Source organism: Rhineura floridana, chromosome 1, assembly GCF_030035675.1.
Source record: "Rhineura floridana isolate rRhiFlo1 chromosome 1, rRhiFlo1.hap2, whole genome shotgun sequence".
Classification (NCBI taxonomy): domain Eukaryota; kingdom Metazoa; phylum Chordata; class Lepidosauria; order Squamata; family Rhineuridae; genus Rhineura; species Rhineura floridana.
Window position 1 is genome coordinate 311,072,086 of NC_084480.1, and position 27,749 is coordinate 311,099,834.

Genomic DNA, 27,749 nt, shown 5'->3' on the forward strand with positions numbered 1-27,749 from the left:
CTTCACGGAGAGCCGAGGCGCAATAATGTGGTTCTTATGTGAAGAAACTGACATGAATTACTACAGGTGGAGAATCAGCAAACACAAGAAAAACTCTGGTCTCTGGAAACTTCTAAGTGACCAGTACATGAGAGAAATTTTAATTTTTTGAGTTGTGCTCGCCAGTCAGAACTTGCTGCAGAATCCTTCATTGTTACTGTTCCAGAACTGAAGATCTGGATGGCTAACCTGTTAGTTTTAAACGCCTAGTTCCACACATCAAAGAATAAAACAAAGCTGCTATGTTCTGTCTTTCCTGAAGCAAACCAATTTCCATGATGTAAGGTTTCCACAGCATCAGGTCTCATTCATGTAGGATTGTACAATATGTCTGGTTGCCAGAAAGTGTGGGAAAATCTTAAGAAGACAGGAGATAGAAAAGGAAAAGCAGAAGCCCATGGTTTTCTGAAATCATGGGATGATAAGCAAATTTGGCTAACAGAATTCATGGGAGATATCTTAGATGTATGCCAAGTTCCACAGGAAAAAAAAAAGTGATGGTGTATTTGCAGATGAAGCATGTGAACATTGGCCAGTTATTTCTGAAGTGCCCCATTTCCCACATGGCAGTGATTTAGGGCATTCAGTGTCTGTGTGTCTTCGCCAGCTATTGCCCATAACTTCTGGCATGGTGCAAAAACATCTGGCAGCAATCGCAACTGTCTCGCCACACTCAATGCAAATTGAAAGAATTGTGTCTCTGCATATCCTTAGAGTGGAGGGCACACAAACAAGAATGACAGCATAGGCAGTTAATGCATGGCGAAACATAGGTCTGAATGGGATTGATACAGCCAATTATAATCCCTGGTCTGCTGTTATCCATTTTCTTTCAACCGGAGACAAGAAATATCAGCCTGCTCCAGAGAATTATGCTGAACGGGATTTTGTAAAAAAATAATAATTTTGAGTTCTGGACATTTTCAGTTAAAGTTTGAATGCCAAGTTGTGATCATTTACTATTAAAATACATGTTTCATGACATTTCTTTATTTAAATAAATGTGTTTAATTGTTTAAAACAAAGATTAAAAACACCCCTTTGCGTGATTTTAAAGTGCCCTTTGGAGTTCATTCCCCCACCCCTGGTAAAATTCCTTTTAAGAAGCCATGGAAAGAACTTTCAACTATAAGAGAAGTAAGCTCTCTCTTGGAGTCATTTCTTTTGTACCCCCCCCGGGATATTTAATAAACAAACTGCACAGAGTGTCTCTTGGGTTTCTACTTCACTGTCCGCTTCTTGAGGTGGATATTCTTGGACTTCTGGATCTCTATGAGTTTCCTGATATCCACAAATGTCTTGTTTTTGATTTCTGGAACCAACTTGAAAATATAAATAAAGACGGCCATATTGATAGGACAGGCAATGAGGTAGGTGTAGTTCCCAAGCTTTGTCTGGAGATGAAAATGAAAGAGCGGAAGGGAAGAAGAGGAAGAGACGAATATGAGTGAAATACAGAATCTTATTGATTTATTTATCTGCCTATCACACACACATCTCCTGGGCTCCCCTCCCTCCACCCAGGGAGCTCAAGACAGAGCTATCTCCAATTTATTTATTTATTTTATTTATTTCATTAAACTTATAGACCGCCCCATAGCCGAAGCTCTCTGGGCGGTTTACAAGAACATGCTCTCATTAGACACACTGAGATATTTACCTCAGGTGGCAGTTCAGGATGAGGGGCAGATTGTGCCCCCTGTCCTGCACTTGGCCTGCTACTGTTTTGCTTTATGCTGTTCTGCGCTTTCATTGTCGGCTCCTCCCTGCTGCCACCGCTTGCCCCAGAGGGTTTGTGCCAGCTCCCATGCCCTCCAAAAGTCAGCCGAGTCTTTGCAGGCGCTATCAGGTTTGTGTGGTGCACTAAAACACCTCATGAGGACCTTTGACTGACAAATCCTAAGAGAGGTTTGCACAAATGGAGGGGAGGGAGCAGAATGAAAATTAAGTAGCATAGGCACAACTTGTTGAAAAACAGATTGGAATGAAACTGGAAAAGAAAATCACGTGAAAAGCCCAAATCTGAACTGAGGAAGTTGAATGGCCATGTGATAGTATCTCCAAGCTTGCAAACTAGGGGGGAGGGGAACTAATGTGAACTGGAAAAAAAGAAAAGAAAACCAGAAAAGAAAAAAGAAAAATTGAAGTATTATTGACTGATCTTTAAATGTTTTATTAGAAAAGTACTGGAAAAGAAGTCTAGCCCCATAGTCTAATTCCATTGCTGACATCCTATCACAGCCAAAACACAGAATGATTACCTGTGTGAAGAACAACTCCATTTATTTATTTATTTAAATATCACTCCCCCAAATGGCTATGATTGGAGTTCCTTGGGAAAACAATTCACTGTGATTAAAAGCTAGACCTGTCTGTAGAAATGAAAGATCCCTGCACATGTCCACCCCCTCCCCTCTCGAACTCAATGTGTTTCCCTAGTCAACTTTGTTTAGCTTCAAGGTGGGGGAGAGAGGCCTTACAGCTTTTTTTACAGTTAAATCCGCCCAGCAATTTAGAAGTTAGGAAATCCCTGATCTGATCCAAGAAGCATTGTTAATGGCACATCCTTATTTTGAATATGTAAAAACCTTGCCTATATCACCCCTTTTCACCTTGTAATTTGGGGTACACACAGAGCTGATGCACACTCCAAGTTCATATTTTTATTACATTTACAATCTACATTTGTTTTAGGAGGCAAAAGATGTTTTACTGTATCTTCACCATTATTGTCCTCACAGCAACCCTGTGGTAGGTTAAACTTATAGATACCAACTGTCCCAAGAGCAAAGCCTCATGGAAGTGTGTTTGACTGTGTGTGAACCTGAGTTTCCTCTATTCTTTGTCTGACACTACCCAGAGCAGCAACGGGAAGAACAAACACCTCCTTAGTCTTTATTGAGCTATCCACTATGATTCCAAGGTTTCATTCCTGGTCAGTCACTGCCAGTTCAGACCCCATGAGCGTATATGTGAAATTAAGATTTTTTTTGCTCCAATATGCACAACGTTACCCTTGTTTAGATTGAATTTCATTTGCCATTTTACCACCCATTCACTCAGTAGGAGAGGTCCTTTCAGAGCTCTTTTAGTATCAACAGCAAACTTGCGCAGCTCACTGCTCACACCTAACTCTAGATTGTTTATGAAAAAGTTTAAAAGCACAGGTCCTAATAACGATCCTTGGTGGATTCCACTTTCTACAGCCCTCCACTGGGAGAACTGTCCATTTATTCCTACTCTGCTTCCTGCTACTTAACCAAATCCTGATCCACAAGAGGACCTCTCCTCTTATTCCATGACTGCTAAGCTTACTGAGTAGTCCACATTTGAATCCTAAGCCTACACACTGAGAGGGGAAGCTGTGGCCATCCAGATGTTGTTAGATTTCAGCCTCCATAAGCCCAGATAAACATGGTCAGTGGTTAGGAAAAATGAATGTTGCAGTCTATCAACATCTGGAAGGCCAGAGGTTCCACATCCTGCACTGAACCATGTTGGACACTACAAAAATATCTGAGTTGATTTAACATTCAGCTTTAACAAAACACACTTTGGATTTGGATTTGGGAGAGGGGGGCAAGGAATGATGACAAATAAATCACTCTAAGGATATGCCTTCACTGGTGGTTTGTGGGGGACAATGATGATGGGATAAGGGGCAGAGCTTAGTTTACTGACACAAACTATGCACTCTCCATCAAAATGTAATTCTGAATCACTCACCTCTACATAAATAAATACCAGTCCTACAAGGAGGGTTAGGAACCACTGTAGAAATCCTGCAATCACAAAAGCTGAAGATCTTGATGACTGAAGGAACAGATCCACTACAAATAAATATGGAATTGGACCTAGGTGGATAGAAAGGATTCAGGGTATTGAATTTTTTTGACAAATGTATCTATCCTACTTATTTATTTATTTGATTCTATTTATGAATCAAAATTCCTTATTTCACAGTAAAAGCATCAACGATAAAAACAGGCAATTCCATATGGAAAAACAAAAACGATTTCATATCTAAAAAATAATTTCAAAGCCAACACAGATACAGATTGGGATAAAGACCTCCACTTCAAAGGCTTGTTGAAAAATGGAAGTCTTCAACGGGTGACAAAAAGACAACAGAGACAGTGCTGGTCTGATGTGTAATGGGAGGGGATTATAAAAGGAAGTTGTCACCAAACTCAGTTCATATTCCTACACTGTACGGAATGGACCACCTGATAAAATGGCGTCTGTAGGAGGCGCTCCCTCTTTCTTGTACAGCACAGTGATCGATTGGGTAAATAAGAAGTGAGAAAATCTTTTTGGTATCCTGGTCCTCAGCTGTATAGCCCTTTGGACATGAGAACAACACCTTGAATGTAGCTTGGCAGCTAACTGGAGGCCAGTGAAATTCTTTCAGTGGCAGTATAACATAATGGTGATAGTCTCCCCCAGTGAGCAGTGTATTGTACTAGCTGTAGCTTCAAGGCCCAACTCAAGGGCAGCTCCACACAGAGTGCATTGCAGAAATCCAACCTCGACGTTACCAGCACATGGATAACAGCAGTCAGTGTATCCTGTAGCTATCTTACCAGCTGAAGCTGGTAAAAGGCACTCCTAGCTACTGAGGTTACCTGGGTCTCTAAATGACAGAGAACAAACCAGGAGCACCCCCAGAATATAGACCCTATTCAAACAAGGTAATTGATCAGTTATCCAAACTCAGGAACTGCCCCCCATAATGCATACTCCATTTTTTTGAGCTTTATCCAGCTCATCTAGTCAAGGCACCAGTGCAGGGTTTGAATAGCCTCTCCTGATCCACATGGTACAGATAAATATAGGTGGGTATCATCAGCATACTGATGAATCTCATCCCAAATCTCTTAATGACTGCTCCCAATGGCTTCATGTAGAAATAGCACTGAGGACAAGATTGCACCATGCGGAACCCCAAAGCGCAACAGAAGGGAATTGAGAAATAATCACCCAATGTCACTCTCTGAAACAAGCCCTGGAGGTAGAACAACCACTGTAAAACAATGCCTCCAATACCCATCTCACCAAATCAGTTCAGAAGGATACCATGGTCAATGGTATCAAAAGCTACCAAGAGACCAAGTAAAAATAACAGGGTCACACTCCTCCTGTCCTTTGCCAAAAAATGGTAATCTATCAGGGCGACCAGACAGCCAGTGTGGTGTAGTGGTGAGAGTGTTGGACTATGACCTGGGAGACCAGGGTTCGAATCCCCACAAAGCCATGAAGCTCACTGGGTGACCTTGGGCCAGTCACTGCCCCTCAGCCTCAAAGGAAGGCAATGGTAAACCCCCTCTGAATACCGCTTACCATGGAAACCCTATTCGTAAGGTCGCCATAAGTTGGAATTGACTTGAAGGCAGTCCATTTCCATTTCATCAGGGCAACCAAGACCAATTCAGTCCCATAATCAGGGCTGAACCTAGACTGAAATGAGTCAAGATAATTGGCATCATCCAAGGATGCCTGCAACTGTTCCAGCATGGCTCTCTTGATTTCCTTCCCCAAAAAGACTGGGGCTGTGGTTGTCACAAACCAATGGGTCTAGGGTGGGTGTTTCAGGAGTTGTTGAATCCCTGCCTTTTTCAAGATAGCTAGGTACAGCCTTTCCCAACCAGTGTGCCTCCAGATGTTGTTGGACCACAACTCCCATCAGCCTCAGCCAGCATTGCCAATGGTAAGGAAAGATGGGAATTGTGATCCAACAACATCTGGAGGCACACTGGTTGGGAAAGGCTGAGCTGGGACAACGCCCTCCCACAAGGATGCATTAACCATGCCCTGGATCAACAGAGTTATAACCCTCCAGCAAACATTAATTTTGGGGAAAAACGCAAGGAGTTTAGGAATTAACTGGATTCCATTAGACTCTGCTGGTTGGACATCTTAATCTGACCACCACCCCTGCAGGGGAGGATCACAACTATAAATACAAACTTCACCAGCATGTGGTTGAATCATGAGAATGGGATGACATCCACCTCCCCTTCTTCCACATGGAGAAAAACCCAATCAAGGTTATGCCTTGCTCTTTAGGTCTGATCAGTGACAACACAAGACAGCATCATGGTTATCATGGAGTCCTGAGCGAGAACACTAGAGGTAGCATGGATGCTGAAATCCTTCAGCACTGCAACTGCTTACACTAATTCAGTCAGAGAAGATGCTGAGTGGATGGTTCTGTTAGAGTTTTAGATTTAAGGATTTTATAAGGAAATAGGTAGCATAGTTTAGCATATATTTTGTATACATCAGACAATAATCAAACAACTCACTTCAATAATTCAATCAATGGGCTCCTATCAGCACAGGAAAACATATATATGTTTATATATTGGCAATATTGATTGAATTATTCAGGTGAGTTGTTTAATTATTGTCTGATTATTATAAGATTGCTAAAGCCTTGGCAGCAGAGAAAATGCCTTGAGGACGGGCCTAAGTCAGTTCTGAAACTATGAAAGCAGATGCCTGAGATCAGGAAGGGAACTTTTCCTTAGAATTCTGGTGAGAGTGTCTCCTACCCAGCTTTGAACTTGTAAATGTTTAAACTCTGGTAGTGTGAGAATGTGTTGGCCATTTTTTCCCTTGCTCATCAATGAAGTGCCTCAATCAACATTCATCTGTCTGCGCGTTAGTTATGTATTGACTCTGGTCCAGTTGAAGTGTGTGGTGAACCTCCCACCTATATATCTGGAGAGTTGTTGGTTGTTGTGAAGCCGTGATCCCTTTGCAGCTCTTGAATAATCAGAAACTTTAACCCTAAGAGCACACCAGCAACAACTCAATTTCCACCTTTGTCAGAGAGTTTGCTGGGCAGATGGTAGGGATAGGGGAGAATGTCCTCTAAATCAGACTTAGTACCAGATTCCGACCGAATTCAACAGTCCGCTATCTTTTCGGACCAGCATTGATTTCTTGCAGTGGGCCACAGCTATAATCAGCATGGATCGGCACAGGATTTTTTTAAAAAAAATCCCTCCTATTTTATGTAATTATCTTTGGAATTTCCTCAATGTTGCTGCATTTGTAACACTGTAGGTATGATAATGATCGCCATTTGTCAATTACATATAATGGAAAAAAATGCATTATTATCACCATATAATGCAAAAAATATTGGTTGCCTGCCTTGCCCTAGGCTATATAAATATGTCATCAATGTTAATTGTCAAATCATCCTGCAATGTTGTGTTTTTCAAACAAGACAGCTCAGTGCATTCTGAATCTCTATCCTCTTGCACGGGAAGCATTATGATGATAAGAGAGAGTGACCCATGCGACCCGACGCACCCCACTTGCATTGCTGCTGTCCTCTGCTCATCAGGGTCTCTCTCTCTCTCTGCCTCTCTCTCTCTGTGCTAAATGTGTGTGTGTGCCTGTCAGTCTATGTCTGTGAATAAAAATACAAGGTGGTACTAGTGGTGGTGGCGATGCTGTTGCAGTGCTGCTGACAAACTAATTCAAGAATGGCAAACAGAGAAAGGGAGGGGAATCGTTAAGCAGCACATCAGTTAGCCCGAGGCAAGAGACAGACTCAAAGGCAATTATCTGCCTAATTGATATGTAAATAGGGGGAAAATATGGGACACTGTGATCATTAACATAAGCATTTACATTAAAATTTTCGAAAAACATTTTCTCCACACAAAAAAAACACCAACTCGCAGATCAAATCACCAAACAAGTCCTGCACAAAACACCCCACAGTGGATTGAATTGGCAAGTGCCAAAGCAAGGAGGAACAAACAAAGAGCGGATCGGTATAGAATAACAGACTATTGGAATACAAGCGGACCCCATCCCTAGTGGATGGTATATCAGCAGCAATTCACCTTTACTATTTCCTTGACCCAGCACCAGGTGCAGGCCCTCACAGCCAGCTCCAAGACAAAGGGGTTTTCCAGTGACTGAGATGAGTCTTATGAACCAGGGCTTCCCTCGCTGTCCCTGCAGCCTGTACTGACGCTGCACTGTGTATCTGGGCAGGCACAGTTGGAGCAGATAAAGTGTCAGAAGAACTGGAGAGCCGCAAAAGAATTCATTAAATTTGAAAAGGCCTGTGGACGCCAGAGAGTCTGCTAAAGATGTCTGAAATCAAGAAGAGGAGGTGCTTGGCAGGTTTTGAGCCCCTTCCTCAAATGTGTGATGTTCATATTGTTTTCTTAACAATGTTAATATTCACTAATAGGCAAAAAACCTTGCCGTTTAAGAATGTACCTATAGCCCACAGATATTTCTACCACACTTTAAAAAGCAGGGAAATTGGGCAGCTATAGTGAATGCACCAGGGGAGCAGGAGACCTGAACTCCTCTCTGAGATATTGTACTGCCCTACAAAGTTGTCAAAATGCAAACACAATTTGGGTTGGTCTTTCACAGTCCAATCCACTTGCTGTGTAGCTTGGAAGAATTTGGTAACATGTATTAGGATTACAGGTACTCTGTGAACATGGCTGATTTTTAATGAATTTCAACAGATTATGAGAACTCGCAGAAAAAAAGTCCAAAAGGGCTCTGAGTTTTTTTCTCTCTTTTTAGACTTTGAACTCTCTATTCTCTCTGTTTTGTGTATCGTCATGAAAATTGACAGGGTTGTTAAGCAAGCATTTCTGAGTTCAGAACTATAAGTTTGGTAAGGTTTTGTTTTGAAATGAGCTTATGGGAAGCCTCAGAATGGCATGGGAGATATTTTCCATTTAACATTGTGGAATGTGAAAAATCCCCGCTGACTATAGTATACAGCCACTCTTGTGGCTGTATAATTTTGTTATTTAAATTTTTGTGCACTGTATTTTTTTCTGATGTGTGTTTTGTATTTGTGTTTATTTTTTATTTTTTTTGTGAGCCGCCTTGAGGGCCATTTAGATGAAAGGCGGCATAGAAATAGAATTAATAATAAATAAATAAATAAAGACTTCCAAGTCTGCCCACCCAGGACTCAGTAATACACACCACATCATCAATCACTGATGACTGAGATCTTATTATGTACTAATCTGGCATTGCAGCAACACACAGAGGCTGGTGGGCACAGCAGATGTGCAGCCTGGAATCTGGCCATGGCAGGAGAAGGAGCAAGTGACAGGGAATTTAGGGGTCTGATGGACCGGGGGTCCTGAAGAAATTGAGGACACAGGCTTGTAGCAAAAAAGTAGGCCTTTATTTAGTAAGGAAACTTACAGGAAGTCAGTTTCCCATGATGTTCGATGGAGCTCTGCCACATGACACTGATGCCCACAGTTTTATACCCTCCAAGACAAAGAAGTCAGCATCTTCCAATCCAAAAGTTACACATAAGTATTACCTAGACATTATGCTGCTTACAATAAAACTTAGCCAACTAGATAATAGTCAGAAACTCTAATACCAGCCCATCACTTCTCTGACCTAATACATTCCAAAGCTGACCCTTCATGAACCTTTGGAGACACTGAGACTGCTTTACCCAGCGCTGAGACTGCTTTACCCCCCTTTATCTACTTTCCAGGGCCTTGCTGTCCTAGCATACTGAACATTCCAGGAAGGGACCTTGGAAGGGACCTCAAAGAAACAGAATCAGCAGAGAAGAAGAGATTTTCAGCTTTGATTCACATATTAATATATTATAACTTCATGATTTCTAAAGAATATATGTTTATTAGTTTGGGTCCAGGCTATTTGTCAGACCGCATCACCCTCTATGTGCCTGCCCAGACCCTGAGATCTTCAGGAGAGGCCCTTCTTTCAATACGTACATCCGCACAAGTACAACTAGTGGGGATACGAGATAGGGCCTTCTCGGTGGTGGCCCCTATGCTTTGGAATTCCCTCCCTAGGGAGATAAGAATGACCCCTTCCCTGCAATCCTTTCGCCAACAGTTAAAAACTTTCCTATTTCAGCAAGCCTTTGATTCCGAAGGCGGCCAAGGATAGGCCCAAACAGATGCTATATTGTTCTTACCAGTTTATTTTTTAATTATTCTGACTTTATGATTATGTTTTTAATTATTAGAAACAGTTTAATGCTATTTTAAACTAGAGTTCATTTTTAATTATATCTGTTTATATTTATTCATCTATGTATTGTATGCTTTTATTTTGGATAGGTTTTTAATTGTATGTGTTTTTTACCTGGAAGCTGCCATGAGTTCCAATTTGGTAAAACAACGGGGTATAAATAAAGTTAATAATAATAATAATAATAATAAAATTCCACATCACAAGGCACAAGGCACAAATAGCTTTGCCCTCACCTTCCATGGTGACTCATCACTTCCCCGTGGGTGTGCCTATGACCACTGAAATTGGGGCGGAATTATTTATTCGTATCTTTAATCTAAAGAGCTTAGTACATCACTGGAGCACTTACCTGGCCCAATGGAGTGTCCAAAGATGAATGTGCTCATCAAAAGCAAGGTGAAATATGCCATTACCGGATAGACCGTCTGTTGGAGGAAATAGGATACATTTCAGTTATGTACTTGCAATATTGCCAAGTGTCCTTTATCTAGTGCAGGGAAAGCCAACATGGTTCCCTCCAGATGTTGTTAGGCTGGGGTGCAGGATATTTTTGGCTCCATGGGCAAGATCCTTATCAGGATTGGGCTTGCAGGCCAAATTGGACAGTTGGGCCTGTCGTTCACGTGGTGGTGTTATGAAAAAAAATGGCAAATATGCTTGCTTTTTGCTGCCACTTTGCATAGTAGCAGCAGGTGCTTGGAAACCCATTGGGTCAGAAAAAGTCCTTTCTGCTCACCCACCTAGGTCTCAGTAATGTGTGCCACATGAGCAACCTCATCTTCAGGTGCCCCAGCAGATGTCCATCTGAAGGGAGAGAAGGAAACGTTTCCCCACGTTTCCCCCCTTCCCCCATTAAGTTCCTGACATCAGGGACTTGAAGTGGGGAGAGAGGCCTTGTGAGTCTCCCCCCTTCCTACTTTAAGGGGACTTGAAGGAGGAGGGAGGGAGACTCGCAAAGGCTTTCACATTCATTCCCAGCTGATGTCACTTGGCCCAGAGGCTGGAGGTTCCCCACCCCTATGCTGGACTGTAACTCGCACCATCCCTGACCATTAACCATGCTAGATGGAGGTTATGGGAATTGGAGTCCAACAGTAACTGGAGAGTAACTATGTTAGGGATGGAAAGATCTTTCCATTTCTGTTCTCTCAGTTTCTCATTTTTACAGTTCCTGTTCTGCAGCAATTTTTTATTAAAAAAAAATACTCATGAAAATTCTTCAGCATTTTAGTGTGATTTTCTCCTATTAATGTTGTTCCCACTTTAGGTGGGGGCGTGTTTGCCACCATCCTCTCCTTCTGGCAAAGGAGGCTTGGGAAGATTCCTCCCAATGGGAAGGAACTTTCTGGGGTCACGTGCAGGCTTCCGGCCTTTGTGTAGGAGTGGAGTCAGGCTTATAAGCCATCTCTGCTCCTTCCTCTCCCTCTTTTGTGCTTTGTTGCACCCACCTTCCCTCCCTTCACGTAGTATGGGCTTTGCCAGTCACCACTTGAGGCTGAGTAGGAATTTTTATGTTGGATTCTGCTTTTAAGGATCCTTCTCGTTTTGCCTACTTCATACTATGAGGGTTTGAATTCAGTTGGCTTTTGGAGGAGCGGGTGCTAGCCTTGTGGCATGGAGTTCGGGCTGGTGAGGAAATTGGGGGAAAATAGGAAATATACTGAAGCATTCTGGGATTAAGGGGCATCCTTTAGGGAACTACCTGTGCTTTATATCTGGGGGAAACTAGTGGGTGCCCTCATGACCTGACTTGCACATTAGCGTGAACAGTACAGTACAGCAGGGCCCAGGTTGGTGCATACCCTAGGCATGCTTAGCAAGGAGGGAGGAATTTCTTCCCTATCCTTTGCTGGGGAGCTACAACCATTGGCTAAAGTACATACCCAGAGGGCTGGAGCGATTCCAGAGGGAGTTTTACCCTCACTTGCCATTCAGTTGCAATTTGGCTAATTTGGTTTATTACACCTGCAGGTTTTCAAAAAATGTTGTTATATTTTAATAAATATAACATTGTTCTGATATTCTGTCTCCTGAGTCTTCTTTGGGGTGTATGGAAGCAAATACAATTTTCACAGTTTTAACTTATGTACACATTTTTGTAAGCAATTTCCCCTTAAGATAATGCATTTTATGCAGATTTCCCTTAATATATGCATTTTTTGTAAACATTGTCTGGCAGGAGAACTGCATTGCAAAATTCGGATAAGTGTGAATTTTGATGGATGGCTATATTTCAGTTCCCAGATCATTTCCGAAAGTGCAAATGTAATAAATTCAGCTTTAAACTGAGCAAAACTGAATTCCCCCCTCCCCCATTCCTGAGCTATACAGGCTACCCCTCATCTTTACAACAGCCATCCCTTATTCCATAGAACTTGTTGTTTTTATGTGCCTTCAAGTCAATTACGACTTATGGCGACCCTATGAATCAGTGACCTCCAGCAGCATCTGTCGTGAACCACCCTGTTCAGATCTTGTAAGTTCAGGTCTGTAGCTTCCTTTATGGAATCAATCCATCTCTTGTTTGGCCTTCTTTTTCTACTCCCTTCTGGTTTTCCCTTCATTATTGTCTTTTCTAGTGAATCCTGTCTTCTCATGATGTGTCCAAAGTATGATAACCTCACTTTCATCATGTACTGCCCCAGCCTGGGCACTCAGGTTTTGGAGGTACCAGAGAGGGGAATGAGGCAGACTCATCAGCAGGTTTACTTAAAAGGAGACAAAGTTTATTGAGTAGCTTTCAACCCGCAGGTGTACCCAATAAGATGGAACAGGCTGCCTGGTTCTGCACGAACATGGACCAGTCTGAACACACCGAACTGGGCAACCAGGAACTCTTTTATAGGATACATGTTTACAGCACAGTAATGAGCAACTAATTACTACAAAGGATTAAGTCACGGCTTTCTCAGAATAGCCCTCTAGTGATGGAGGCTCCTTCCCAGGGTCATCTGGCTTCCTGGCGGGGAGTTAACCGCTCCAAGGTCTACACTATTTGGTTAACAAGGCACCTTCCCAGCATCACACAGCACTCTTGGCAGAGCATCAGGTGGGAATGCCTATTAGGAACCTCAGATTAGGCCCCAGGTGGCTCTGAGCTCACATTGACTGTCGCTTGACCCATCTAAAGCTGAATGCTAGACTAGAGAGAACTGAGGCTGGGGGGGGGGATACAAGCCCCCCTTGCCTTCAGGCAACTATTCTGCTGGTGAAGAGGCTGAGCTTGCCCATGGGCCTGTACACATCATTTTCACTTCTAGTGACAGTACTGGTTTAATTTGTTCTGACACTCAATTATTTGTTGTTTTCACGGTCCATGGTATGCACAAAGCTCTCCTCCAAAACCACATTTCAAATGAGTTGAATTTTCTCTTTCCCACTTTGTTCACTGACCAACTTTCACATCCACACACAGAGATCGGGAATACCATGGTCTGAATGATCCTGAGATTAGTATTCAGTGATACATTTTTCATTTGAGGACCTTTTCTAGTTCTCTCACAGCTGCCCTCCCCAGTCCTAGCCTTCTTCTGATTTCTTGGCTATTGTCTCCATGTTGGTTAATGACTGTGCTGAGGTATTAATCCTTGACAAGCTCAGTGTCCTCATTGTCAACTTTAAAGTTACATAAATCTTCTGTTTTCTGTAGAACTGCTGGCCCATATTCCACAGATTGCAGCAGATAATGCAGAATAACAAGAACTGAGCCCCTGTGAGATCTCACCTTGGAATTCAGCGTCCATGTAATTTTCACAGGAAAGATCTGTAGGTGGGAAGCTATGTTTTTTCTCATCAGTTCCCTTGAAGCTTTCATAAAAAATCCAATTGAATGTTATAATCCAAAGTAACTTTTCTCCCAAGTCTCCCCCTACAATCAGTCCTACATCCATTGCAAATCACATCTGTTCTCATATATTTGTGTATGGGTTTTTCTGTTTCTGTTTGTATACATACTTTTTAAAAACAAAATGTTTTGTTGCATCAACAGCCAACTTTCCTACAGGATTGGGAGCTGTTACATAGTGCAGATTACGGGGGGAGGGGACCAGAGGCAAACGACAGCCCATTGTGTTATCCTCAACCCTAAATGCCACCAATTACAAACCTGCATTTCCAAAGTCATGGTCATCAGAGCACTAACAATGCAGCAGATCCCAAAGCCAATGAGAAGCAGATTCCTATATCCCTTAGATTTAGCAAAATATACCTAAAGAATGCAAAGAGAAGGAAGAGAGATCCTGGAAATTACCAGCTGGTTAGCTTATTATGTTCCTGTACAACTGGTGGAAAGCATTATTACAGATCAAATTACCTAACATATAGACAGAGCTTGGAAAAGTTACTTTTTTGAACTACAGCTCCCATCAGCCCCAGTCAGCATGGCCGCTGGATTGGGCTGATGGGAGTTGTAGTTCAAAAAAGTAACTTTTCCAAGATCTGCATATAGAGGAACAAATAGTGCTGAAGACCTATCAGCTTGGCTTCTCTAAAGCTAAATCCTGCCTGATTAACCTTTTAGATTTCTTGAGAGTGTCAGTGTAAGCAAATATAAAAGACGCACATTGGGACAATTCCCCCCCCCCCCAATTAACTTCACAAATATACTAAGTCTGAACTCATCAGTGTCAGTGGCTGACCAGGAAAGACTACTTGGGTTCACGGTGGAAGCTCAATGAAAATGTTGTCCCAACATGTGGCAGCTGTGAAAAAAGGTGAATTCTCTGTTAGGGATCATTAGGAAGGGGACTGAAAATAATTCTGCCAATATAATGCCATATTGTGTGCAGTTTTGGTACCATATCACAAAAACCATATTGTACAGCTAGGAAAGGTGCAGAAAAGGCCAACCACAGTGATAAAGGATGCTGAAATAACTGGCCTATGAGGATAGAGTTGAACATTGGGGCAGGGGATTCGTTTAGAAAAAAGGCAAGTAAGGGGGCACACGATAGAGGTGTGCAAAAATGTGCATGGTGTACAGAAAGTGGAGAGGGAGAGGTTTTATTGCCTCTCTCATAACTATTTATTTAAGTAATTATTAAAAATAAATAATTGGTCATCTAATAAAGGAGAAATTTGTTGGGGCAACAAGAATGAGAGTGCTGCTGCACCAATGTCCTGCTTATGGGCTTCCCACAGACATTTGGTTGGGTGCTGTGAGAATAGGATGTTGGACTACCACCAGATGTAGCGACGGCCTCCAAACTGGGTGACTTAAAAAGGGAATTAGACAAATTCATGGTAGATAATATCAATGGCTACACGTTATGATGGTACATACTACCTCCACTATCAGAGGGAGTAAATACCAGTTGCTGGAGCAACAAGAGGGAAAGTGCTGTGGTGCTAAAGTTCTGCTTGTGGGCTTCTCATTGGTTGCCATGATGTGCTCTGCTCTGATCCAGCAGGGCTGTTTTTATGAAATGTAAGGGAGGCCGTCGTGCACCAGTAAGATGTAGTAAATAGTGTTGGACTCAGTCTTCAGTTCACGTTCTTGCTTCTACTAGAAAGAGCTCAGTCTCTGTGTGATTGTCACTGAAGCAGCATCAAAGCTCTGATCTCCTATAGCACAGGAGGCAAGTCTTTCTTTGCCCTGACTCTACTCTAAAGCTTGCCTAGCCTTGCCTCGGGCCTGAGCCTGGCTTTGCACAAAGCCTCACCTCACCTGAGATCAGTGCTCACTTCACATTAACTATTGGAAGCATGATCATTAGTCTGCCCCAACTGTAGGTAGAGTGGTAACCTATCTTAGCTGGTTAAAGTTTACTTCTTTCCCTCACCTTGACTAATCTATGAAACTTCTTTTCTAACTTCCTATTTTTCAGCTGAAGTCATGCTATATAATGTTCCTTGGTTTTTTCCTTTCTTTTTCCCCTTTGTCTATGGTGAAATCATTTGAGAAAGTCATTCAGTATTGGCTCCATGTGGGTGCTGAATAACAAAGGAAATTCAAGTGACTCATGGTTCCCTCCAAGTCAAATTGCGATGTCTGTAATCCACCTGCCCCCAAGTCAGACAGTTGCGTTCCTGCCTTGAGTGGGGGCATGTTTGCCATCTCCCATCCTTTCAAAAACACTCGGGAATGTTCCTGAAGTGTTAGGGGGGATTGGTCAGGTGGGTTTAGCTCACCCGATCAGACTGCGGGATGAGCGGGTATAAAGGCCTGCTCGTCCCCCAAACTGGTGCCTCTTTTGTCTTGTGGCATGCAATGCTGGCTTGAGGTGTCTTCTCGCCTCCCTCCGTCTCTCTGCATAGTGAGGGAGTGAGAGCGGTGCCTGGGGTCAGCGGATACTTTCCTGCCCACCTTGCTGTGCCTCAGCTGGCAGCAGCGGGCTTGTGGTGACAGGAGGGAGGAGGGAGAATCATTGTATCGATTAGAAGATCACAGGCCGGCTTAGCTGTGGCCAGCCTGCCTCTAGACGTGACGTGATAGCAGTGATCGTTCCCCCCCTCGGGGATCAGCTGGTCAGCGGCCACCAATCAGCTGTTTTTCAGGCCAATTTACAGGGAGATGGGCGGTGCGACGTCCCACTTGCATTCCTCCCTCATCTTTTTCTGTTCCCAGACCCTACAGCTTGGTTGTGTCTCCCCATTCCCCGTGGAGTGAGGGGGCAGGGTGGTGGCAGTGCATCCTCCCCTCGATGGGCATCCTGCCTGGGCTGGGGTGCTGCGCTGCGGCCCTGCCTCCCACGTCGCTGTGGACCGTTGGCGGCAGGCTTGATGGCGCGGCCTCAATTTTTTACTTGCCAGCACCATTTTGTTAGTCTTTTGGTGTGGTTAGAGGCGGCTGGCTACAATGGGGGGGCAGTTTGGGGTTGGTTGAGGGTGGCCTTAGCCAAGGTCGAGGCTTGCGTGGCCCTATCTGGAGCCAGAACTGATATACCTGTTAATTAATTAATCCCCCCACTTGTAGGTTGCGGGGGGGGGCGAGAGAGGGGATTGGTTAGCGGGGGGGGCATACATTTATGTCTTGCCTCGGATAATTGTTTCGTATTAATCATAGTATTTTTACAATAGCTCCAATAGCTATGGTGCTGCTTACTGCTTGGTTGCATGCATTAACCGTGCTCACTTTATTTGGTTTTTCGACATTTTAATTCTGCTTACGTGAGGTGTGGTTCGATAGTGCTGCCTACGACGCCGTTGCAGAGGCGGGGGGATTCTCTTTGTGAAGTGGGCTGCGAAGCGTCCTGAAACGCAGCCTCTGTCGTCAGTTGAGGAGGACAAGATGGGAGTAATTCGTGCATTGGTGGCATGGATTGAGGCACTGGAGAAGGAGCACAGGAAGCCAGCTGATCCGGAAGTGGGCTCCAGTGCTGCATTGCAGGATAGAAAATCTGCCTGCTTGGCTTTTAGTTCACTGTGACTAGTCTTCTTTCTGTCGGGGTTGTGGTATTTGAGGGGATGCGGCCAGCAGGGATCCTGTCCTTCCAAGGGAGCAAGCTCTATCTATTGAGGTGTAGTGGTTACCACGTCTGCTTCACGTGCAGACAGTCCTGGGTGTGAGCCTGTGCACTAAAAAGGAAATGTGGAGTACTTAAACATCTTTACACTCTTCCTTCGGGAATCTGAGGTAAATTCTGAGGAGGGGGAGGAGCCTAGGGATAAAGAGGTGTTCAGAAAGAAGAAAGTTGATCATGATTGGCTCAATGCATATCCCCTATACATGGGGGTGATGACACAGGCTTATCAGTCTCATGCCCTGCCCATGATGATATATCAGGATGACGCATGGCTTTGCATCCGACATTGTGCTGGGAGGTGGAGCATCCGGGTCTCTGGCTGCGCCGTTACCCTGGCTAGGCCAGCATTAGGTAATGGGGTGGATAGCGGACATCTTTGGCGTGTGCCCAGACCTCGGCCTCTGGCTCTAACCAGGGGTCGCAGTGGGTTCAATCCCAGTAGGTGTGTTGGAGCCTTAACGGCTCTGGGCTGTGCTCGAGGCGCCCTTGTGGACTCAAGCATTCATTTGGCTCTTGGGGTGGCACCCACCCAATTCCTCCTGCATGATAACTCGCTAGTTGAGACAGGGTGCAGGTTATCAGTAGCAGTCCAAGCGTAGGACGGGTATTAGCGGTGGTGCGCAGTGAGGCCAGCAGCCCTATTATGTTAGCCTCCCTCGCCAGGTGATTGCAGCACTACCTTGATATGCTCTGTGGCCTGCTCTATATCCTGTACAGCCTTTGAGGCATTTAGTTCTTTCCTGGAACGCGCACTGGGGGAGCGAGCTCAATCTTCCCTCATGGCTCATTACTTGCATACTTAAGAACATAAGAACATAAGAACATAAGAAGAGCCTGCTGGATCAGGCCAGTGGCCCATCTAGTCCAGCATCCTGTTCTCACAGTGGCCAACCAGGTGCCTGGGGGAAGCCCGCAAGCAGGACCCGAGTGCAAGAACACTCTCCCCTCCTGAGGCTTCCGGCAACTGGTTTTCAGAAGCATGCTGCCTCTGACTAAGGTGGCGGAGCACAGCCATCACGGCCAAATGCTGCAACCTTTCCTCGTAAGGGAGTCGCTCCATTCCCTTCATCATTCTGGTTGCCCTCTTCTGAACCTTTTCCAACTCTATAACATCCTTTTTGAGATGAGGCGACCAGAACTGTACACAGTATTCCAAATGCAGCCGCACCATAGATTTATACAACGGCATTATGATATTGGCTGTTTTATTTTCAATACCTTTCCTAATTATCGCTAGCATGGAATTTGCCTTTTTCACAGCTGCCGCACACTGGGTCGACATTTTCATCGTGCTGTCCACTACAACCCCGAGGTCTCTCTCCTGGTCGGTCACCGCCAGTTCAGACCCCATGAGCGTATATGTGAAATTAAGATTTTTTGCTCCAATATGCATAATTTTACACTTGTTTATATTGAATTGCATTTGCCATTTTTCCGCCCATTCACTCAGTTTGGAGAGGTCTTTTTGGAGCTCTTCGCAATCCCTTTTTGTTTTGTTTGTCATGGTACATTCAGCTGGCCGAGTCTTTCACAACCCTGATAAAGGAATCAGGTGTTCCTTTGGCCCCTGAGAGGTTGTAGAGCCCCTCTTCCTGCCTTGTTTTTGGTGACCCAGTTGGACACATTTGAGCAGTGCTCCTGGTTGCCAGTCGATGGGTTGACCGCTCTGAAGGAGGCTTCGTGAAGCTGTGGCTCTTATGAAGCTCACACTCCTTATACTTCAGGAGTTGGTTGGTCACTTAGTTTTCACCTCCAAGGTCACCTTTTCTGGCACAGCATTCCTTCGGTGCCTTTTGTGATGTCATGAATGGGGTGTGCTCCCATTTTTATTTCTGTAGAGTCAAGGCTGGGATGAGGGAGGATTTACTCATGTGGCTTACCTTTGAAGGATTTCAACAGCCACTCTTTTCGGAGAGAGGATTTGCTCCCGGAGGCTGAACTTCAGGTAAGTTTTGACGCAGCCAGTGGTTTGGGGTTTTGTGTCATTTTCAGGAACCTGTGGTGAGCAGAACAATGGCCAGCTGCCTAGAGGGGCATAGGGGCTCAATTCAGACCTTACTGTCTGGTATTTTCCCCCAAAAGTGGTCGAGGTACATATTTGCCTTCTGCCTTTCAGAGCCACACAGTATGTTTCCGCTGTGGCACATGGTTGGTTGTGTGGTAAATCCCCAGACCCAGTGACATCACTAGGGTTGGTGTCACCCAGTGCGGCCCTCAGCGCCTTGTCTCCCGAGAGTGTGAGCGACAAACAACAGGGCCCGGGAGCGCGCCGCCGCCTCGCTGCCGCTGCCACCGCTGCCACCTTCTAACAGCCGAGGAAGGCAGCCGGCGAGGCACGCAAAGGCTCTCGTTGGAGCCTAGGCGGTGCCTGGGGGCGGCGGCTCTAGGTGTCACCCCGTCTGGTGGTGTCACCCAGTGCGGCTCGCACCTGCCGCACAGCCCCAGTGACGCCCCTGCCCAGACCTCCATATTCATTTGAGTTATGCGCCTTGTGCATGGGTTGTTCTGCATTGTTTGCATTTTAATATTCTGTTCGTTGCTCGGCATATTCCGGGCTTGCAGAACTATGTGGCTAATGCTCTCTTCACATGCCCACTTCTGGTGTGGCCAATGCCAGTTTCACACTTTTGCAGTTCATGATCTCCTTAAGGGGGCAGGGTGTTACTGTAAGCAATATATCTGGCCACCTTTCTGCCCTGGCCTTTATTTCCAAGGCCAAGCGCATTCAGGAACCCACTACGGATTCCAGGGTTACGAAGGCTAAAGGGGTTGGTCGCATTCCACCCCAGGCCGCCTGATCATATGTGGCCATTCATGCCTGATGTACTCATGCTGCTCCCGCCTGCGTTTAGCACTTTGTGTTCCTCTCCTTATGAGGGAAAGTTATTCCAGGCAGTGGCCTTGATAGCGTTTTAGGGAGCCTTTTGCCCTGGTGAAGTCTTAGAGTCTTCCAGGAAGGGCACGTCGTGTCGAGCCCTGCGCTCAGGCAATTCTGTCCTGGGTGACAATTCTGTGATATTATCATTGCGTATGCTTAAGATGGATCAGAGGGGTAGTGGTTGGGTGGTGAAGTTGAGTGGCTGCCCGTTACCCGCTCTGTGTCCGGTTTTGCTCTAACGGAGCTTTCTTTCTGTCAGGCCAGCAGGCCAGCGCTATCTTTTCATATATCTCAACGGGTCCACCCTGACTCAATTTTAATTACGCCACGTTGTTTGGAGGGCCATAAGGGCCTGAGGGCAAGGTCCCTGAGTGTATGGGTTACATTCCTTTCAGATTGGGGCGGCTACGGCCACTGCCCTCATGGGCATGCGTTCAGACAGCATTTGGGCCACGCGGGCCAGCGTTACCTGTTCATACACCTCAACCGGTCCGCCCTGGCTCAGTTTCAGTTTTGGTCTGTTGTTCAGAGGGCCTCGTTGGCCAGTGGGTGAGATCCAGGAGGGTATGCTTTACATTCCTTTCAAATTGGAGCAGCAGCAGCCGCAGCCCTCGTGGGCATGAGTTCAGACAGCATTCAGGCTGTGCAGGTCGGCGTTACCTGATCTTACATTTTGACAGGTCCGCCCTGACTAGTTTCTATTCTGGTCCATCATTCGAAGGGCCTTGCTAGCCGGTGGGCGAAACCTTGGTGGGTATGGTTTAACTCCTTTCCGATTGGGGCAGCGGTGGCCATTGCCCTTGTGGGCATGCATTCAAAAAGCACTCAGACATTTGGCAGGTGTTGAGCCCCAGGTCTCTCAGGGTAATCAAGGAGGGGGGCTGGAGGAGCTTCAGCCCCCTCAGCTAGAGCAAGGGGCAGAGCCAGAGGAACTTGAAACTTTCGAGGACAATGCGGGAGGGAGTGTGCTTGACACCAATTCCCACGGACAGTCCTGCTGAAGAAGATGCATCAACAGAACTGTCGGACGAATCTCTGGCACGCGTGCCAATTCCAACCCCCCTGGATCCCCCTCTTGACACTTCAAATGCTTGCCCGCCTCCTGACCCCCAGCCTGCATCTATCTAGTCAATATTGTCAGATGAGCCGTTGGAAGCACACCCTCTTTCACCTCGCTCCAGATGTCGTGAGAAGCGCGCTGGTCAGAGGGAGGTTCCTCCAAGGAGTGAGAGATTACGAGCGAGGACCTTTCCTATTTAAGCTTGCCTCCCCCCGATCGGGGTACTGAGTCAACTTTCTTCATCTGCTGCAGAGTATGCTAGTGTTAGCTCTTCACTGAGACAGCAGTGTCGGTGGGGGTGCAGGCAGGGCTGGAGATTCCTTGGTAATTGCCAGGCCGTAAGTCCTCAGCCGGCAGCTTGGCTATAAATCTGCCAGGCTAGCAAGGAGGAAGCAAGATAAGGGCAGAGGCCATTCAAAGCTTACATGCCAAGCCAGAAATCCAGAAGAGACGTCAGTGAAGGTCTGGGTCTAGTTTGCCGAGAGATCAGTCCAAGTCAAGGTTCAGGGAATAGGAAGACACACGGTGGTCACACCTGATGTTGTAGTCAGCAACAAGCTGAAGCCAAGGTTTGACTTTTAAGGAGCAGGTTTGTCAGCAGGTGTGAGCCCTCAGCGTTTTGGCCTTAAGTGGACAGGCCTGCCCCTCTTCTGCCTGACCTTCTGTTGTCTACGTTCTGCAGGTGAGGGGGGAGTATCCTGTTCACTGGCTGTGTCTGGCTGAAGGGCTTCAGCTGTGTCTGGGGTGCTCTGCAGCTGAGGGGGAGAAGGAGCTGGGTTCTCAGGAGTTTCCTCCATTTCTCCTTCTGGGTCTGCTGCTTCTGGGTCTGCTGCTGTTACTCCCGAGTCATCCTCATCTGATGAGTCCTCTGACGGGGCCATGACAGCTAGGAGCTTAGATAGGGGATTGCAGTGAGTTGGTTTAGGCGAGTGAATGAGGCGTGCTACCTTTGACGTTTAATTACCCTAATAAAACAACAGTTGTTTTCATCCTGGACTCCGACTCATGCCTCACACTCTGGGTAGGACAGCAGGCATTAATCTGCTTTCAGGGCTTATGTACGGATGTAAGTCGTATTTCTGACTGTTTTCTCGTTCTCCACAGGTGTCTGGACCCTTCCATTTTCTGCAAGGATCATCCTGTGTGGGCATTCATTCCTGTTCTGGGCTCACAGGAATGGTGGGGACGCAGTTGCAGCTCTCTGTCTGCGCAACAGTTCGCTGGGAAGCTAAAGCGGGGCATGTTGTGGTGGGAGTGGCTGCCTTTGGACTTTAAGATTATGTCTTCAGGCCATTTGCCCCGTATACTCGTTATTCCTTCAGGCGAGAATGGTCTGCTGCAGCGTTCTGGTTTGGATTTGCTGCACAGGGTGACACACGATTTCAGTTAAATCAGGCATTCCTATGTGGCTCTATTGTTGTGTAGTATGACATCATGGAACGTAGGGTCTGGTGGGGGGCTTTGCACCCCAAAGGCAGTATAGGTCCCGGTGGTGGGTTAATAATACAGTTAGAAGGTTGGTTTTGTTGATGGGAGGAGTGTTTATTCCCCATGATAGACTTCAATTTCATGGCCCGCATCTGTTTCGAGATGATGGGGTTCATGTATTGGGGAGTGGGTGTGACTTGTTTTTGGAGGATATTTGGTTGGGTTTGGGGATTTATTTTCATTAGGTTGAGGTGATCAAGCTTCAGCTGATCCCCTCTTGTGGCATGGAATTTGGGCAGGTGAGGAGAGAGGGGGTAAACAGCAGGAGACTGGGGCATTTTGCAAAGGACACTCTCTAGGGAACTACCAATACAGATTTACTGGTGGGGATCTGGAGGGTGTCCTTGTGGGCCCAACTTGTGCACCAGGGTGAACGCCTGTAAATATAAGATCATACCATATCTGTGTCACGAGTCTTCTTTGCTGTGGTGGCAAAGCCTTGTGTTGCTCTGCAGCTGTTTCTCTGTATGTTTTTGAATGGATACCTCTATATTTTCTGTTATCTCTATGTTTATCTAGGTGTATGGGCTTTGCAAGAAGTGAGGTTGTCCAAAATATTTCCTGAGGAACACTGAAGAGTTTTTTTTCTCTGTTAAAGCCGTGAAGAATATTTTAAAGAGTTAAAAGCTTCATTTAAGTTTTTATAAAATCCTAAGTTGCTCTGTTTTATAAAAAAAAAACCAAAAAAAACCCCACCCAGAGCTCTTCAGAACTTGTCAGGCAGTGTTCTAATCTGCCTCATGTTGTATGGCCTGTAAAAGGACTATTGGCGGACAAAAAGCTTGTAAAGCCTACTGGAGGGCATGGCGGGGGGGGGGAGGCTCATGAGAAGTTCCAAATTTAAAATATATACAAGCAAGCATCACTTAGCCACCTCTCAGTTATGGTAAAAAAAATCAAGAAACCAATGCCCCCCCTTTAGAGGAATTTGATGGGCTTCATTCATTATGGAGGGACTCCTGTGTCAGTGGGGAAAATGTTATAGTTGTTTTTTGATTCACTATATACTGAACGGGAAAATACACTACACTAGGGCCCCACTCATACTGCGGGTTACGTTCCAGACCTGCGCCTAAAAGCAAAACCCGCCGAAAAGCAGAACTCCATCAATAAAATGGCACATGATGCCTGAAAAACACCGTAAAAGTGGAACAAGCACAGTATGAGTGGGGCCTTACTCTAACTGAAAGCCGCTGTATTAGAGGAACGCTGAAAAGCGGCCGGCCGAAAAGCGGGGCCCTACTGTACTCCATGGCAGATTTCCTTAGAACCAGAATTACAGAGCAAAGTGGAGAGAGGACAGGGCAATTCAGAAATAGATTGGGGGGTGAACTCTTAGGGACAATGTACACCAGTAGTACAAACACTAAATTTAGGAGGAATTCATATATAAATGACAGTGTGGTGAATGTTTACCACAGTTTGGGAGATAAGAATCTTAAATAACAAGGACTTTAATGAAAGTAAGACTTAAAATGCAATCCTCTACGTTTCTACTCAGAAGTAAGCCCGATTGAGTGCAAAGGGAGTTGCCGCCAAGAATGTTTGTACCCTCCAGATGTTGTTAGATTACAACTCCCATCAGCCAGCACAGTCAATAGTCAAGGATGATGGGAGTTATAATCCAACATTAGGAGAGCACCATGTCTACTACCCCTGAAGTCTAGGCTTGCAGCCTTTCAGACCATCTGTACCACAGTTTTAAACTTTTCTAATACTTACTCACTTTTCCAAGGGAACTTTGGGAATTGTATTTCTATGATAGTAAGAGGTAAGGGATCTTCTCCTTCACAGTTAGTTTAGATTTGAAATTCAGTTGTCTAGAGATAGGACTTTATGCTCTCTCTCTCTCTCTCTCTCACACACACACACACACACACACACACGAACTTTCAGACAGCTTCCAAGTCAAACCAGAAGCAAGGCAGTATATGTAAATCTATAGGCATTTGTTGCAAAGAGCACTCAGAGAAGCCTTGTAAAATTAAAATTCCCATAATTTTTGAGGGAGGGGCAACAAAATTGGCATCCATGGTTATAAAAGGCTGCAGCAAACATCTGCCCTTTGAATAAGAAACATTTTCAAGACTTAGAAGGTAAGAGACAAAAAGGTGGAAGAGGCTTACCGCTGCTACAGTTGAGATGAAGAAAACAAAGGTTATGCCTAGCAAAGCAAACGGGGTTTCTTTTGGACCCAGGCCCACTATCATGAAGATTTCCTCCATATAAGAGTACACCTGAAATCAGACCAACATAATCAAAAGTGTGGGCTTCACTTAGGCATCTGGTTGGTTCATTTGAGAAACAGGAAGCTGAACTGAATACATCATTGATCTGTTTTGGCCCGGCTCTTTTTTGTGTTTTTATGATCTGTATAGAACCTTGGAAGTCAGCTGCCCTTAACCTAGAAGGTGTTTACTTTAGAATCATCTCCAAAAATTGTCTTTATTCTTTAAGTAAGATTTTCTGTGCTCCAGAGCTACCATTTTCTTTATTTTGATTTCCAAGCTGGGCTTAATTCTAGTGACTCACAAGGAAGGAAATTTAAAGAAATGGAACACTTATCGGCCTGCTTTCTCCCTCCATTTCCAGAATTTTCCTCAATCTTCTGGACATAAAACAATCTTGAAATGAAAATTAATATCTACTTACAGCTTGTTTATACATTAGAGAAGTGAATTTGAAGGTGAAGCAAGCTATTTCCCAGAAATGGGAACTGTAATAGTTGAAAGATTCAACAGTCTCTGCTAAAATAAGAGACTTGGATCTCTTCTCATGTAAAATCAGGGCTTAATGAAATTTGCCATCAGATATCATCTGATCTGTATCTCCCCCCACCCTCCCCCAACACTAGTAAATTCAAGTAAAAGCAATACACAACATGGAATCATCCTACTGAGCTTCCTGTCTTTTTCCTTCAAGTAGAGAAAAAGATTTGGAGCAAGGAAATGCAGAGGGAAATGCAGAGTGCAATGATGTCATGACAAAGAATGGACAGATCAATCTATTTCCAGTCCATGCTAATTTCACATGTGTTTGTTCACAAGTCTATTCTGTCACATTTCTGCATTAATCTGCAAACAAAAAGTTTCCACATGAATATTAATATGTCATTGCACATTTAAACACCTGGTACATTTTTTGAGATGAGAAATATATCACAAAATTTTGAGAAGGGTGAAATCTGAAGGGTCATTATGTTCCAATCCACACACGTGCTGTGATTTAATTATATTGGTATTTTTTAAAATTTGTTGTAAGATGAAGATGAATCTAGCCTCAATATACACTTCAACTGGGGCCTTAGTAATTTATTTGAATTTAAAACGGGATGGTAATGAATTTTGTTCACTGTTTCACTTGCAAGGAAAAGAAGTCACAATTACAAACATAGGAATTTGCCTTATACACAGTCAGGATATTGGTCCATTTAGCTCAGTATTACCATTTAGCTCAGTATTACCTACACTGACTGGCAGCAGCTCTCAAGGGTTTAGGATGAGGGTCCTTTCCCAGCTCTAGCTGGAAATGCTGAGGATTAAATCTGAGACCTTTCCCATCCAATGGATGTGGTCTACCACTTACCTAGAGTACTGTAATTTAAGTCATAGATGAGGCAATCCACATTTCAGAAAGCCACACAATGTCAATCTATCCCATTGCATGATCACTCATTCTAGATTATCCCGATGACTTTAGTCCTCTGTACTTGTGAAACCTTTACTCCTAAGCCACACCATATTTCCCATAGTGCCTGACCATTCACTTGTGCAGGGATGGGGAACTTGTGATCCATGTTATTGGACAACAGCTTCCATTATCCCTAAACATTGGCCAGGGTGGCTTGGGCTAAGGAGAGCTGGGATCCCAATACCATCTAGAGGCCCAAAGGTTTCCTTTCCGTGTGTTGGAGGTTGAGATATATTTGTCCCCTGGAGAAGCATGTGGCCAACAGAACCGCTCCCTGAGTGCAAAGAAGTTGGCTGTTTCTAGAGACAAACATAGAGAGGCGTCATAGCCTCTAGACTTTGGGTTCAATGATTCATCATTTTACCTAGTTCAACCTCCATAACATTTTGGGATAATCCTTACCGCATGTATGCCATCAAACTTCTCTCCAATGATCAAGACAACTATGGTGATGACTTCCTGTTGCAGTTTTGGGGTTTTAAATAGTAGTTTAAGAGGATTTATTTTCTTTTCAGCCTTCTCAGCAAGGTCCTCCTGATGGAGTTCTTTAATCTCATCCTCCACATCATTCCTGTCTCTCAGCTTTTTCAGTGCTGGGTAGGAATAGAGGCAGAAAGGATTAGACTTCAAAAAAAGAAATGTCTAAATACAGACAGATATGTAAAAAGGAAGTGGGAAAGGGGAAGTCAAGAGGGTCAAATCTCTTCAGAATGCTTGGGAGTCATTCAATACCATAAGTATTGGCAGTTGGAATGTCGAGGATGAGACTGGAGGACAGCCGGTGGAGGAAGAATTACAGGAGACCCTGTGCGACAACGAGCAAGAGGCTGAAGCTCAATCAAGCAGGGACAATGAAACCATGCCCCACAACAAGATGAGAAGAGAACTAGTAATGGGAGACTCTCTACTGCATGGGATCGAAACCCAAGTATGCCGAGAAGATCCGTGGACTCGCCAGGTATGCTGTCTAGCAGGAGGACGGATTAGAAGTGTGACGGAAAGGTTGCCATCAGTCATCAAGCCCACCGACAGGTATCCCTTTCTCCTCAACCATGTGGGAACAAACGATACTGCCAAACGGAGCTATGAGGAAATCACA

At 44.8% G+C, this 27,749-nt stretch overlaps 1 protein-coding gene across 1 annotated transcript in view; it reads right to left on the reverse strand.

Moving 5' to 3' along the window:
• Positions 1–1,081: 1,081 nt before the first annotated feature.
• LOC133377591 (solute carrier family 2, facilitated glucose transporter member 5-like) overlaps positions 1,082–27,749 on the reverse strand; it is a 32,000-nt gene continuing 5,332 nt past the window's right edge. Inside the window, exons 5-10 of the mRNA XM_061611938.1 lie at positions 27,053–27,243; positions 25,087–25,197; positions 14,177–14,278; positions 10,421–10,496; positions 3,766–3,893; positions 1,082–1,433 (exon numbers count right to left, since the gene is read on the reverse strand). Coding sequence (XP_061467922.1) covers positions 1,260–1,433; positions 3,766–3,893; positions 10,421–10,496; positions 14,177–14,278; positions 25,087–25,197; positions 27,053–27,243 — 782 coding nt within the window. The 3' untranslated portion in view covers positions 1,082–1,259. The remainder of the gene's footprint in view (positions 1,434–3,765; positions 3,894–10,420; positions 10,497–14,176; positions 14,279–25,086; positions 25,198–27,052; positions 27,244–27,749) is intronic.